At 39.9% G+C, this 14,027-nt stretch overlaps 1 protein-coding gene across 1 annotated transcript in view; it reads left to right on the forward strand.

Annotated features, from left to right (window-relative positions):
* LOC124256263 (stromelysin-1-like) overlaps positions 1-9,489 on the forward strand; it is a 33,224-nt gene extending 23,735 nt beyond the window's left edge. The window contains exons 7-12 of the mRNA XM_046690230.1: positions 1,597-1,695; positions 3,356-3,532; positions 5,243-5,382; positions 6,301-6,446; positions 7,115-7,204; positions 8,114-9,489. Of these exons, the coding sequence (XP_046546186.1) occupies positions 1,597-1,695; positions 3,356-3,532; positions 5,243-5,382; positions 6,301-6,446; positions 7,115-7,204; positions 8,114-8,198 (737 nt within the window). The 3' untranslated portion in view covers positions 8,199-9,489. The remainder of the gene's footprint in view (positions 1-1,596; positions 1,696-3,355; positions 3,533-5,242; positions 5,383-6,300; positions 6,447-7,114; positions 7,205-8,113) is intronic.
* The last annotated feature ends 4,538 nt before the right edge of the window (positions 9,490-14,027 follow it).

Below are 14,027 nucleotides of genomic sequence, written 5' to 3' on the forward strand. Positions count from 1 at the left end.
ACCGGCCGAACATTATTTCAAGCGAACCAATTAGAGTTATGTCCCATGGAGCGCTTTTACGAAAAATCTATGCACAACTTGTGATTGAACCCAGTTCGGCAAACACCGACAACACCGCATGTGACAGTTTCGATGTACGGAGCTGTTGTTTTCATTCCATATATGGCAAGTGTTCTCTGTTTCAGGCATGTGGTAAGTGATACTAAGTCTTTCATTGCATCAACAGGAAGCTAAAGTGAGTGCATATGGCCCAATATATAAGATATAGGCCAAAATATTCTCGAACATGTGTGACATTGTGCCTTTAATTAACTTAATTTGAAAATCAATCACAGACTTATTTTTGTGAATGTGGTCTCGTGGCTGTATGACTGAAGTAAAGATGATCCGACGTTTGATTTTAACTCACTCAAATCAATTACTACTGAATAAATTTAATATACAAACTTAAGGCCACATAAAAATAATGTCGTGTTTCTCATTACCGCCCGACCCTAAAATTTGGTCCGACCCTAATTCATTCTTTATGTTTTTGCACTTGTAAATTTCCGTGTATAAAGACGGCAGACTTCCGAAATCCATCTCAGCTTCCGGCATTCCAAGTTTTCGACTAACATTGTATCGAGAATCAGAAAAAGAGAATATTAGAAAATAAAGATAAAATCCACCCTAGCTAAAAGAAAAGTGATAAGAAACAAGACATTTATTTTATCTGGCCTAATTGATGGTGGCTAAAACGAAACTTACAAGAATTGAGTTTTCGATTGTGCTGTAATCGATATGAACGTCATAGACCACACGACACTCCATCATGACGCTTATATGAACACCTGTTCGTAATTTTGGCGACTGTTATATCAGATGGCTATTAAGTCACTAAACTTGTCGAGCCATGTGAGTGTATGACATGATTTGTTGACAATCTATATAAACTGACGCTCAAGAGAAAGTACACACCAGGTTCTTTGGTAAAATATTTTCTTTAAAACAGCATTAATATTTAAAAAGTGTTTTGATTCTGCCTTGTCACAAACATTGTGCAAGTGTTTCCAAAAACACCACAGATATTGTACCCAATTACAACATTGCTAGCAAAATATTTATATTGGAATAGTCCCAAAACACCAGGTGTATACTTTCTTATGTACGTCAGTATATCATTCCCTCACAGCTCCGCGAAAGGATTTCCTCTTACCACAAAGTCTAAACTTTCGACACAAACGAAAACCAGCTAATTCCGCAAAATATTTCTGCATCAAAAATACATTCTGACATATATTTACGGAAGAAACAAAATCTTGCAGAAATTTCTCTAGTAAAAACATTTAGCCAAGAAATTCGGCAGAAATGCGTTTTGTGGGGAAATAGTTATTAGTCTAGTTTGGGACTAAAATCAGACCAATTCATCTCACCCACACCTTTCCGGTGACACAATTCTGTTCTGGACTTCTGGCCATTCCAAAGTTGTCCGAAGTTGTTTTACACTTACTTTACCCAGCAGATTACGTCACAAAACGCACCGGCTATCTTATAACCCTATCGGTAGGTGTTTGGATTGAGCTTGAGTTTGAGAGTGTTCATTTATGTCTGTTCTAGGCAAACCTTCAGGATGGTTTCCCACTCTAGGAGGATTCGTTCCAACACAGGCTCCGTCAGTTCCAACGTGTAACAACCTGTTCCAGGCCGTGGTTTGGGGTATGTCTGACATTATGGACTGAGTGTTGTGTAATGTCGTTACCATTACATTTATAGTCCGTTTGGCTCAAAAGCGGACCGATGAATTGCAATTTAACTCGAAAACTAATAAACATATAATACTCAATGAAACACTGATCATAATCAAAACATCAGACCAACTTTGTGATTTTTTGGAGAATTTATGTCCTAAAAATTAAAAACGTTGTTTAACAAACTATCATTAAAATATTGACACAGTTCACCATTTGTTACGAGAACAGCCAGGTGTGCGACAAAGGATGGAGACGGCACAGCACAGATACATGAATCAATAACTTTGTCGGCACTTGTGCACGTGCCTCGCGTACACCTGGCTGTCCCTTTCTCTGCACTCCTCCCTCGTAACAAATAGTGAACTTTGTCAACATTTTAATGATAGTTAATTAAACAACTTTTTTAATTTTAGGACATAACTTCTGCAAGAAACTCTCAAATATAGGCTGATGTTTTGATTATGATCAGCGTTTCATTCAGTATTATATGTTTATTCGTTTTCGACTTCGATTGCAATTCATCGGTCCGCTTTTGAGTCATACTATCGCTTAAAGGAGGATAAGATATATAGATGACAACCTTCTTTACAAATTACAAACAGGTGCGATGTTTCGGTGTTAAATGGAACACTGTTATCAAGTAAGTGATATCCAGTCTGGCTGAAAGGCATCAAAACAATTATGAGTTGGTGTATTTTCCAGTGTATGGGAATAAGGTGTGTTTACAGCGGATTTGAGAGGGCTGTTCAGTACAAAGTCTGTAAGATCTTAGGTAGCAAGTCCTAACAGGTCCAGTTACCGTATCCTTCCATAGTACTCCAACTTCGGAAAGCTGCTCAAAGAAGTGCAAGCTTAATGTGTGAGGAGCGACTGACGTATGGATATCTGACCTGTTTACCTTTTTCGTTAAATGCACGGACATTTTGTAGACAAACGAATATTCATAATCATAAATGATCCGACAACAGAGCTCATCTCTTATGACTCGAACAGATCTTAAGGATCTAGTAGTATGCCTCCATTGTCACTCTTCTGTATGCCTACATTGACACTTTTTTGTATGCCTCCATTCTCACGCTTCTGTATGCCGCCAATCCCACTCTTTTGGTATTCATCCAATGGAACTCTTTTGTATGCCTCCGTTGTCACTTTTGTATGCCTCCATTATCACGCTTCTTTATCCCTACGTTGTCACCCTTCTGTATGCCCCTGTTCTCACACTTCTATATGCCTACGTTGTGACTCTTTTGTATGCCTCCATTCTCACGCTTTTCTATCCCTCCGTTGTCACGCTTCTGTATGCCTTGTTGTCACACATCTGCATGCCTCCATGGTAACGCTTTTGTATGTATCCGTTGCCACGCTTCTGTATGTCTCCGTTGTGACACATCTGTATGTCTCCGTTGTCATGCTTCTATATGCCTCCATTCCCACTCTAATGGTATTCATCCAATGGGTCTCTTTTATTATACTTGCATTTTCACTCTTTTGTATGCCACTCGTTACTCTCATGGTATACCTCAATTGTCACTCTTTTGATCTGCATCTATTGTTACGATCTATGTCCTCTTTTACTGTCATGGATACCTCCAATGTGACAGTAATTGAAATACCCTTTCACACAGGCACTGATAGACAGGCATATGGGATCTACATGGACCAAGCATATGCAATGAACGACGACAAGTATGCTAAGAGTATCCCCAAGAGGCTTCAGAATGTGTTCCCAGGAGCCCCAGTGGAGGTGGACTTTGCCTTCACTATGAACAAAAATGCACGGACTGTTACCTACATGTTTATGGGTAAGTTGTACATTCAGAAACCTTTTCCAGTCTAAGTAAACCTAGGCTCAGTATTATTCGTTACACTGCTATATGCTGAGTCTAACAAAACCTAGTAGAAGGTCGCGTCAGCTAACCTGTTGGACTGACCAATCAGAACACAGCTTACCGAATCGCGGAAGTTAACATTCGCGCATACCGTTTGAACCTTTACCTAAAAAACTCGAAGGATTCCGAATGCTGTTTTCCGCACGATTGCTTCCGAGTGATACACATGGAGTACGCAATGAGTAAACAGTCGCTGAAAATAGCGTTTATGTCAATATTCAAGGATGTCATCTTGCGAAAATATAAGCTATTAGTAACCATGTCATTAGAAACCCATAAGCGTATATATAGCAGGTTAAAATATCTGTGTTTCATGCGGATTTCCGTTTGTTGATAGATCAGTGTCAGCGACCAGGGAAGAGAAATCCAAAAACCGTTTTGTAAGTCCCCACCCTAACAAGTAGTCGTTGTCTGATTGGTTAAACCGTTCGGCCGTCTCGCGTTTGATTGGACGGTCATAGGTCGCTCAAAGGTTAGCTGACGCGACCTTCTACTAGGTTTTGTTAGACTCAGTATAGCAGTGTAACGAATAATACTGAGCCTAATCTTACTTAGACTGGAACCTTTTCCTTCTTATCAGAATATGTAATCGTGGCCGCGTCGTACCTGAAGACGTTGTAGTGAGTGAGTGAGTGAGTGAGTTTAATTTTACGCCGCTTTTAGCAATATTCCAGCAATATCACAGCGGGGGACACAAAAAATGGGCTTCACAACACTGTACCCCAGTGGGGAATCGAACCCGGATTTTCGGCGTGACGAGCGAACGCTTTAACCACTAGGCCACCCCACCACCCCTGAAGACGTTGTAAGGAGAGGATAACAGGGGCCAGTTCCACAAAGCGACCATAACACTACGACCGTCTACGCTTATGTTTAAGTATGGCGGTTAAGATCCTCTTAACAACAAGAGTATAGAAATACTCTTACCCTTGCCCATCAAGGTCAGCTTAATCTTTCTTTCTGTATTTATGAAAAACGCCACATCCTATCGATTCCAGGTTTTCTAATTACATATACGATATCAGAGACCATATTATATGGTCTCTGATGATATTTATACCATTACACTGAAACTTTAAGTCTTTGCCTTTCATATCCTTCAAGTCTAGTGGTGGTCGGGTAGCCTAGTGGATAAAGTGGTCGCTCGTCACGCCGAAGACCCGGGTTCGATTCCCCACATGGGTACAATATGTGAAGCCCATTCCTGGTGTCCCCGCCGTGATATTGCAGTAATATTGTTAAAAGCGGCGTAACACTAAACTCACTCGCTCACCATATTCACAAGATCTCTGCTAAATGCAGATTCGATCTTACGAGCTTGCTCGCTCCTTCAAGTCTAACGTTTAATCCGTTATGGAACAGGTAAGATAATCAAATGGTTCAAGCTTTCATACGTTAAACAGAGTTTGTTCGTCGCACTCAGCACTATATCAGATATATGGCGGCGGTCTGTAAATAATCAAGTCTGGACCATACAATCCGGTGATCATCAGCATGAGCATCGATCTACGGAATTGGGATACGATGACATGTGTCAATTTGAGTCACACTGCATCACCAAAATTAAACCAAACAAATAAAAATACAATACCATTATGTACAATGCATTTACTTTTGTTTCAGGCCCAAACGTTTGGCGGTTTACTGGCTATACCCTGGACAAGGATTACCCAGTGGGTTTTGATGTCAGTAAACTGCCCGAACCACCCATCTCAGCAGTAGTGGGCAATGAAAGAGGCCGCGAGACAATATTTATGTTTGGGGTGAGGTCATAGCTCTGCACCTTAGCATTCTCGGCGTTGTATCTTAAAATAATAATAATAATAATGGATATTTTTAATGGATATTTTAGCGCGCCATTTTCCACCCACTGATACATGCTCAAGGCGCTACATAAAAGCATACATGCAATGCATACAGAGGGTAAAATAGTAAAATAAGTATACATTGAAATTGATGACAGAAAGATTGATTTTAGGGATAGGCTTTGGAAAAAAAGAAAGTCTTCAACTTAATTTTGAAAGTTTCTAATGTGGGAGACTGCTTTATGTGGAGAGGAAGAGAATTCCTCAGAGTAGGACCAGCGTACTGGAAAGACCTCTTGCCAAAGGAAGAAAGGAGAACTTTGGGAATGGAGAGAAGACATTGGTCTTGAGATCTGAGAGTTCCGGTAGGGGAGTACACAGTGAGAAGTTCAGAGAGATATAAAGGAGCTTGATTATGCAAACATTTATACACAATGCAAAGAAGTTTGAAGTCAATCCGGAACTTGATTGGAAGCCAGTGTAATGATGAGAGTACAGGGGTGATATGGTCTCGTTTAGTGTAATTATGAAAATGAACCAAGACCCATTTGCTGGTATTGTTTTTAATTATGTATGAACTGATTATGTCTAGCGTTCATGAAGAGTTGTCATTCTTGACCAGCTTGTCCCTTGTTTCAGCCAGCAATTAATTTGGTGATGTTTTATCTAGCTAGCATGATAACAGCATCGTTGTATTATGGGTACATATTACTAATAATCCTCTCTTTCCGAAAGATGTTCTGTCGTTTTAAGCCCGTTATTTTATAGTAAATTAGTTGCCGCGAATCTATCCAGGACATGACATAGTTTCCGCCTCATGAGGATGAGAAACACCTAAATATCAGTTAATGCAGCAAGAGTTGTCTCCCCTTTCAGCGATCAAAATGGTGGATTTGGGACGAGAGCCGGGACAACGTGGTGCATGGTTTGGAGTATGAAGGTTTCTGGCCTCACAACCCGTCAAAATATCCTCTAGTCACAAAATATATTGACGGCGACGTCTATTTCATACACAACGATAAGTACGTTATCATGGTTATTGTCTGTCTGCTTCTTTCATGTCTGGTTTAATAGCCCTACTTATGGCACATAAAGACGCTGCTCAAATTAACTCTTTATTGTATGTGACAGCGTGGCTGGAACATTGCTGAGTTCGGTGTGAAAGAACAAACAATTAAACAATTCAATCAATTCACTTAAACAGTTGAAAGTTTGTGAGATACGCTGTACAAAAAACATTATTTATGGTGAAGTTTGAGCGCAAAATTGAACACAAATATCCCAAAATTATGCATGATCCCTAACTTTATTTGTTCAGTATATGTGATGAAGGAGGAAGATGTAATGCGGAACGGCGTTGCACACAACAAAGATGATGTTCAAGTTTTCATAAAATGTTCTCGAACGTTTTGACGGTTATCCGCTTGCAATTATCTGACACGCATGAATACTGAATACAACGAAATATAACGGCCCCAATCGACATTAACTCAACATTACACGAGTTGTTTGATAACATGTATAGAAGACCAATGTGAATTACATTTTGGGGGCGGGTGGTGGGTGCGTTGGTGTAATGGTCCTGTTATATAGTCCAGGTGGTCACCTTTCACATAACTTGCCCCAAGTAGATCACCGGTTTTGTATAATTTGTGCGACAATCCTTAAATGCGCAATGGTCTCATTTCAGTCACGTGAGACTGAACGACCAACGAACTGTCAAAAAAGGTTACCCAAAGAAGGGGGTACCCGAATGGATATACCAGTCCTGTCCGAACACGTGAGTTAACCTGTCATCATCATCATCATCATCATCATCATCATCATCACCATCATAAAAAGGATGTACTTTGTTTTTGTACTTACAGTATTCTAACATAGCCAGCATCTGACTCTGACATAACCGTCGGGGACGGTGGGGTAGCCTAGTGGTTAAAGCGTTCACTCGTCACGCCGAAGACCCGGGTTCAATTCCCAACTTGGGTAGAATTTGTAATGCCCATTTCAGGTGTGCCAACGCCGTGATATTGCTGGAATACTGCCAAAAGCGGCATAAAACCCATCCTCGATAATCTCCAGGGTATACGTTACGATCACTCTCCACTATACCCTGGATGCACCCGCATTCTCACAGTAGCCAATCAGCTAAGCCGCCGTTACATCCGAGCTTGCCAGGGTCAACAAAGATAGCGGTCGCAGTCGCGAAGGTTTGTTCGCAGTACCACTCAGAGTTTTGGAGAAATACAAGACAAATTGACAGATCTGAAACTTTCAAACAATATGTAAAAGAACTCCTTCTACCTCTTTCAGAGTACCTCTGCATCAATTGTGTTGCCACGTTTAAACGGTTAGATAATTTAAGAAGCGAAAGTGAATTGTGATTGGTTCGCTCAACTTCCCAGCGTAGACACCTGATTGGGTAAAAAGTCAGCCAAGGGAGGTAATAAAATCACTTGGCCAAGCCGAGGATGCATCCAGGGTATAGTGGAGAGTGATCGTAACGTATACCCTGGAGATTATCGAAGATGCATAAAACCCATCTCACTCATCTTACCGTCCAAAAGAAAAACAATATATAAGTACGTGGGCATGAATTCTGCTTGTTAATGTCTGTGCTAAATCCCCACTATGGTGTACCAACGTATTCACATAATCGTATGATTAACACTATGGCACTTCTCATTTCCAGGGCAAGGACATTAGGAACAACGGACTATTTCTGCTCCATGCTATGCGCCCTGGTACTCCTGTGTACAACTATATGGAGGCAGTAATCATTTGCAGTGCATTTGACTCTTTGCTCAAGGTGTTATATTTCTCTCAGGACCAATCAAAACATTACGTGGAACTTCCGTAATCAGTTACACCCGGGAATTAAACTGCACTCGGTACTTTGATATTTTGGGTGCTGAACTTGGACTTTATGGAAAAACATATATTATCCCCAAAATTGTTTAAAAAAATATACTGAAAACTCGAGTGTAACGAAAATTCAGACTGCTGGAACAAAAGATATTTTCTATCACAAAAATAATACATTGTTGCAAGGGTTTTTTAGAAAACATTTATGGTTTTAGTTTTAATTAAAACCTGGTTTTGAAGCTGTGGCTGAAAGCATTCCACCTTCACGTGCCACGAGACACTTTCAAGAGTCTCACACAAACTAGTTAAAAAGGATTTACATATTATTTGAACATGAAATATGCTGTCAATGTATATATAGGCAGTAGAAAGTCTGAAGTATGAATCTATATTTATTTTTGCGATAGCATTAATAGAACTAAAATATGAGACTGATATTTATGCAATACCTAATTATTTGTATATACATAAAACATGTATATGTAATTACATATTAATATATGAGCATGTATATATGTTCAGACGCAGACAATACATATAAGTGCTCTGTAAGTTTGTAAAAAAGTTTTTCACATTTTGTAAATATCTATCTGAAGAAAAATGATTGGAAAAGATACTTCTGTGAATGATCGTATTTATGCAATGAATGGAAGAAATAGGACATGTATATACACGAAGACTTGTAGTTGTAATATCTTGCCTTGCCTCCCACAGCCGTGACCATGTTAATGCTATATGTTCGATAGAGATGTGATCTGGGCCCGTTTTACGAAGCTCTCGTAAGCCTAAGATCTCGTAACATTTCTCGTAGTATTCGTACCTCCTACAGTGTACATAGGAGGTACGAATGCTACGAGAAAAGTTACGAGATCTTAGGATTACGAGAGCTTTGTGAAACTGGGCCCTAGCCTGTACCTGTATACACTTCACGTAATAACGGCGAGCCTAATTTTTCCCCTTATAAATGTATACATGAATTTAGTTTTTATACATACCAATACTAATAACTCATAATTGTAATATCTTTTAATTTCAAACGGAATTATATGTGATCATAATTATAATAATAATAATAATAAAAATAGATAAACTATTGATAAGAATAGTTGAATTGAACAAGACGTTATCAAATTTCAGCTGTGCAAAACTTCATACTCTGGTTGATTTTTTAATTAAATCCTTGGGGAATTGATTAAACCCAGATCTGTTTGTTTGTTTGTTGTTTAACGTGACATTCAGAATATCCCAGCTATATGGCGGTGGTCTTTAAATAATCGTGTCTGGAGCTGACAATCCAGTGATCAACATCATGAGCATCGTCAATCTACGCAATTGGGATACGATGACATGTGTCAACCAAGTCAGCGAGTCTTATCACCTGATCCCGCTAGTCGCCTCTTACGACAAGCCTGGGTTGCTGGAAGATCAATTCTAACCCGGATCTTCACGGGTTCCAGATCTGTAAGAACTGACAAATTAATACATTATGTTGGTGCTTGAAGCAGCCGTACAATATTCACTTTCTTTCACCTCGTCTCCGCGAATGACACAATTTCTACAACGGATGGTCTCTCAGGCTGGAAGCAGTGGTATTGCAAGTTCCCATGAGCTCATAAGTGGTCGTCCAGCTTATGTTGCCGGTGGCTTATAGCACGTGTTTTAAATCATTGAAAATAATATAGTTATGTAAACACATGTCCGACATATAGCTGGGATATTGCTAATTCCGGCGTAAAGGACAACACAATAAATGTTTGCATCTGCGCCTAAAAAGAGTCGTAATCGTAATGAACAGTCTCGTTGATATAACAAACCCAATGATGAGGTGAGATGAAATGGGGTTTAACGTCGCACTTAAGAATATTTCTCTCATATGACGACGTGCATGCGTGTGTGTGTGTGTGTGTGTGTGTGTGTGTGTGTGGCTGCTTGTATTAGCCCAGACTTAAGCTGGTTTTATAGTGCTAGCTCACTGAGATACCATGCCGCAGTGAAGCATGAATATCCAACTCAGACACATTATACTGACTCCGAGCCGACCAGTCCTTGTTGTACCCATTAATGCCGAGCGCCAGGCAGGGACCAACAAGTACCATAGTTTAACGTCTTTTGGTATGACGCGGCCGGGGTTCGAACCCGCGACCTTCTGCTCTCCGGGCGGAAACTCCAACCACTACATCATGGAGGCGGTCCCCAATGATGAACGGTGCATAGTATATTTCAGGAAAAGATCTTTCTCTATCATGACGTCATTTCCGGAGATTCGAAAATACTCTAGCAGCTTGATGATATCGGACACTAAGGAAATACCATAGTTACTCTCTTGCTGATAAAATGGAGTTGTCTGACGTTGCCGAGGTCGGATTGTAATCAGTGACTTATCGTTATTTAAATGCATGCAAACAGGCTCAAAGCTTGTACATTGTATTAATCTCCTACACGAGGCAGTACCTAATATTGATGTAACATCCAATAAAGAAACCACTCGTTATCAATGTTTATCGTACACAAAAAAAAACTACAGGGAGAATAAACACAGCATTACAACCCCTGGTGGTTTATCCTACCTGTTTTATTGTACTAGGCCACGAGTCGTTGATTTCTTCAATGACACATTACAGCAAACATATATATTTATGATGAAATCTACTTGCCTAGATAATGGAAGCGTGATTAATGTGTATCGACCAATATGTAAGCAGGTTTCACTTTAATATGAGTCGTATTTTGTTGTTTGAAAAGGCAATATATCTTGCCTCTTGCTGCTTAAAACGTACTTTCCTCTGCCTGGCGCTTGGCATTAATGGGTACAACAAGGACTGATCGGCTCGGAGTCAGTATAATGTGTCTGAGTGGGGTATTCATGCTTCACTGCGGCATGGTATCTCAGTGAGCTAGCACTATATAACCAGCTGAAGTCTGGGCTAGTACAAGCAGCCGCACATACACATACACACGCCTGCACGTCATCATATGAATAAAATATTCTTAAGTACGACGTTAAACTCCAATTCAACTCATCGCACCTAAAAGGTCCTTTCAAGATATCCTTTAACTTTGAAAAAGGCGAAAAGAACGTCATTCCTCTTCTTTGTTACAACAAATAAAGAAAAACAAACACCTTGTATCTCGTCTCAAGCGTCTAACGACGCACACATTTAACCAACGCCTAGTATGTTAGGCAAACAGAATCAGAAATGCTCGTACTTACATAAACCATTCTTCAGTAACCCATACTTGTCAGAAGAGGCGACAAATGGGATCGAGTTGTCTGGTTAAGCTGATGCACGCCATCATCTTCCAATTTCGTAGTTTAATGCTCATGATGTCGGTCACTGGATTGTCGGGTCCAAACTCGATTATTAACAGACCGTTGTCATGGCTGAAACATTGCTGTGCTATTAAAAGCTGACGTCCATAAATGTTTCTCTTTCATGTGTATCATTCAATGATTTGAACTTGTGTCATCCGTCACAAGGTGTTAATTTGTGAATTTGGATTCTTTCTTGTCATTTGAGCTAATGTCTATTGAAACGGTAGCTGTGACCTCTTTGCGCTTCTGGTGCACCCGTGCGTATATCTCCACTCCCGTATACAGTGCCATCGCCACGGCTAACAAAGCCAACACACATATAAGTTTTGTCTTCAAACACAGAAAGTTGCTCAGCACAAATGTGAGTGTGAATCCTATGGCTTTCCAGGTGTGGTAGTTGGCAAAGGCTGGCCCCTTCTTCTCCGGGAACAGAATGGCTATCAGAGCTGTAGGAACAGAAAATAAGGTCGAAATGAGTGTGTGCTTAACATTACTATCAACAGTACTAAACTAATGCTATATCGTTGGCAGGATAGAAACATGCGTTTGACTCCATTTTGATATGACGTTACGTCCGAAATGGTTGGTTGATTGGTTGTTTGGTAGTTCAACACCGCACTCAGCAATATTCCAGTTCTATTGCCGCGATTTGTAAATAATCGAGTCCCGACCAGACAATCACGTGATCAACAGCATGGACATAGATCTACGTAACTGGGACACGATGACATGTGTCAACCAAGTCAGCGAGCCTGACCACCGATCCCGTTAGTCGCCTCTTTCAACAAGCATGGGCTATTGAAGACCATTTCTAACCCGGATGATCACGGGTCGACTTCATTTTGATATGGCGTTACGTCCAAAATGACGGCATATAAATACATGACGTCATTCCAGATATTATGTTATATTGATGGGATGCCGTTCTGTTTCTGGCTTTGTCCTGCGTACCATCCTTTGGTCACATTAAATGTAATGGGTCGACCATTTTGGGGCAAAATGAGGGTGCTTGTTTGACTTACAGTATCGTGATAAACTATCATAATAAACGCGAAAAAACCCTTTCCACATCCATAAGAAACCTCTGCTAAACGTTTAGTCGACTGTACAATTCTGACTATGTCATAAGTATGTATTACAGCTGTACGATGTGGTTTGTAAAAATTAAATGGTCGAAAGAGAGCACATACACATGCAATATGTGTATTATAATTATAATTAAGTTAGTGAGTTTGGGTCAATGCCGCTTGAGAACAGATGAAAGTCTGAGATGTTTACCACTTTTATGCAAACCCAGATGACACGTATGGTTGCTCTAATGCCAGAAACTCAGATTTGGCCGACGTTCATACATTTCTAAAATGCTCAGGGGCGCCAATATGCACAGTCATCCCGTGTCCTCTTAACTGAAGAATTTATCATTAAAAATAACTTTAACAGACCGAAGAGATAACACCATGACTTTTGAAGGTTCTTACAGTTGGATTGTGTTTGCCATATTCCTTCTCCGACGGCCCACACAATGGGGATGACAAAGATGTACTTGGTGTCGTCGCTTGTCGGCGTCCATAAATACAGTGTTACAAACACTCCAGCGTGTAAAGCAGCAGCAGTGAAGAACAGGATGTAACGTCCAATGTGCTTCGCAATACGACTGAAGATGAAGGCACAGGAAGCAGTGGTTGCCCCGTACGTCGTCATGACGAAACCAACCATGTGTATTCCGATAGGACAGCTGACGAAGGACTGCAATAGAACATGTGGTGATCATTGGTATTGATTCACTGGTGTCCTCCCATTACGCAGGCAGCCAGTTCGCAGACACCTTAAAACAACAACATTTACGGTTCAGTGAACAGATTATGTACTACCTGTTACCTACACATTATAATGGAAAAGTCCAAATAAAAACACAGGAACAAACTGAAGCTATATTATTTATTTTGAAAGATGGACGAAAACACAGTAATTTGAATTTTTATTGCTGCAATATAAAAAACAGTTTATTTTCATAAACATTTCGGTTTAACCTTCTAGTCTAACGGGATCATCATATTGAAAACATTAGCTTAGCTATTAGAAATTGCGACACTGTTGTATCATATAAATCAAATAAAGACAAATGTGAACCTAAATATTATTCATATGGAATAAAGAAGTTATATGTTTTGCACACAATATTAAGATATATGACGAGTGCACGTAATTACGATTTATATAGAATAAATATTTAAAATATGACGCATCATGTGAATGTGGCCATGGATGTGAGAATGTTTTTCATTACTTCCTTGAATGTCCTTTGTATACTACTCAAAGACATAAAGTGTTAAAATCTGTAGAAAGTATTGTTAAATTAGAACACTGATTGGTATTAACCGTATCTTACGTGGCAATGCAGATGTCTCATTTACTGCAAATCAGAATG

This window comes from Haliotis rubra, unplaced genomic scaffold, assembly GCF_003918875.1.
Source record: "Haliotis rubra isolate DU_JTF1 unplaced genomic scaffold, ASM391887v1 Scf621, whole genome shotgun sequence".
Lineage (NCBI taxonomy): Eukaryota > Metazoa > Mollusca > Gastropoda > Lepetellida > Haliotidae > Haliotis > Haliotis rubra.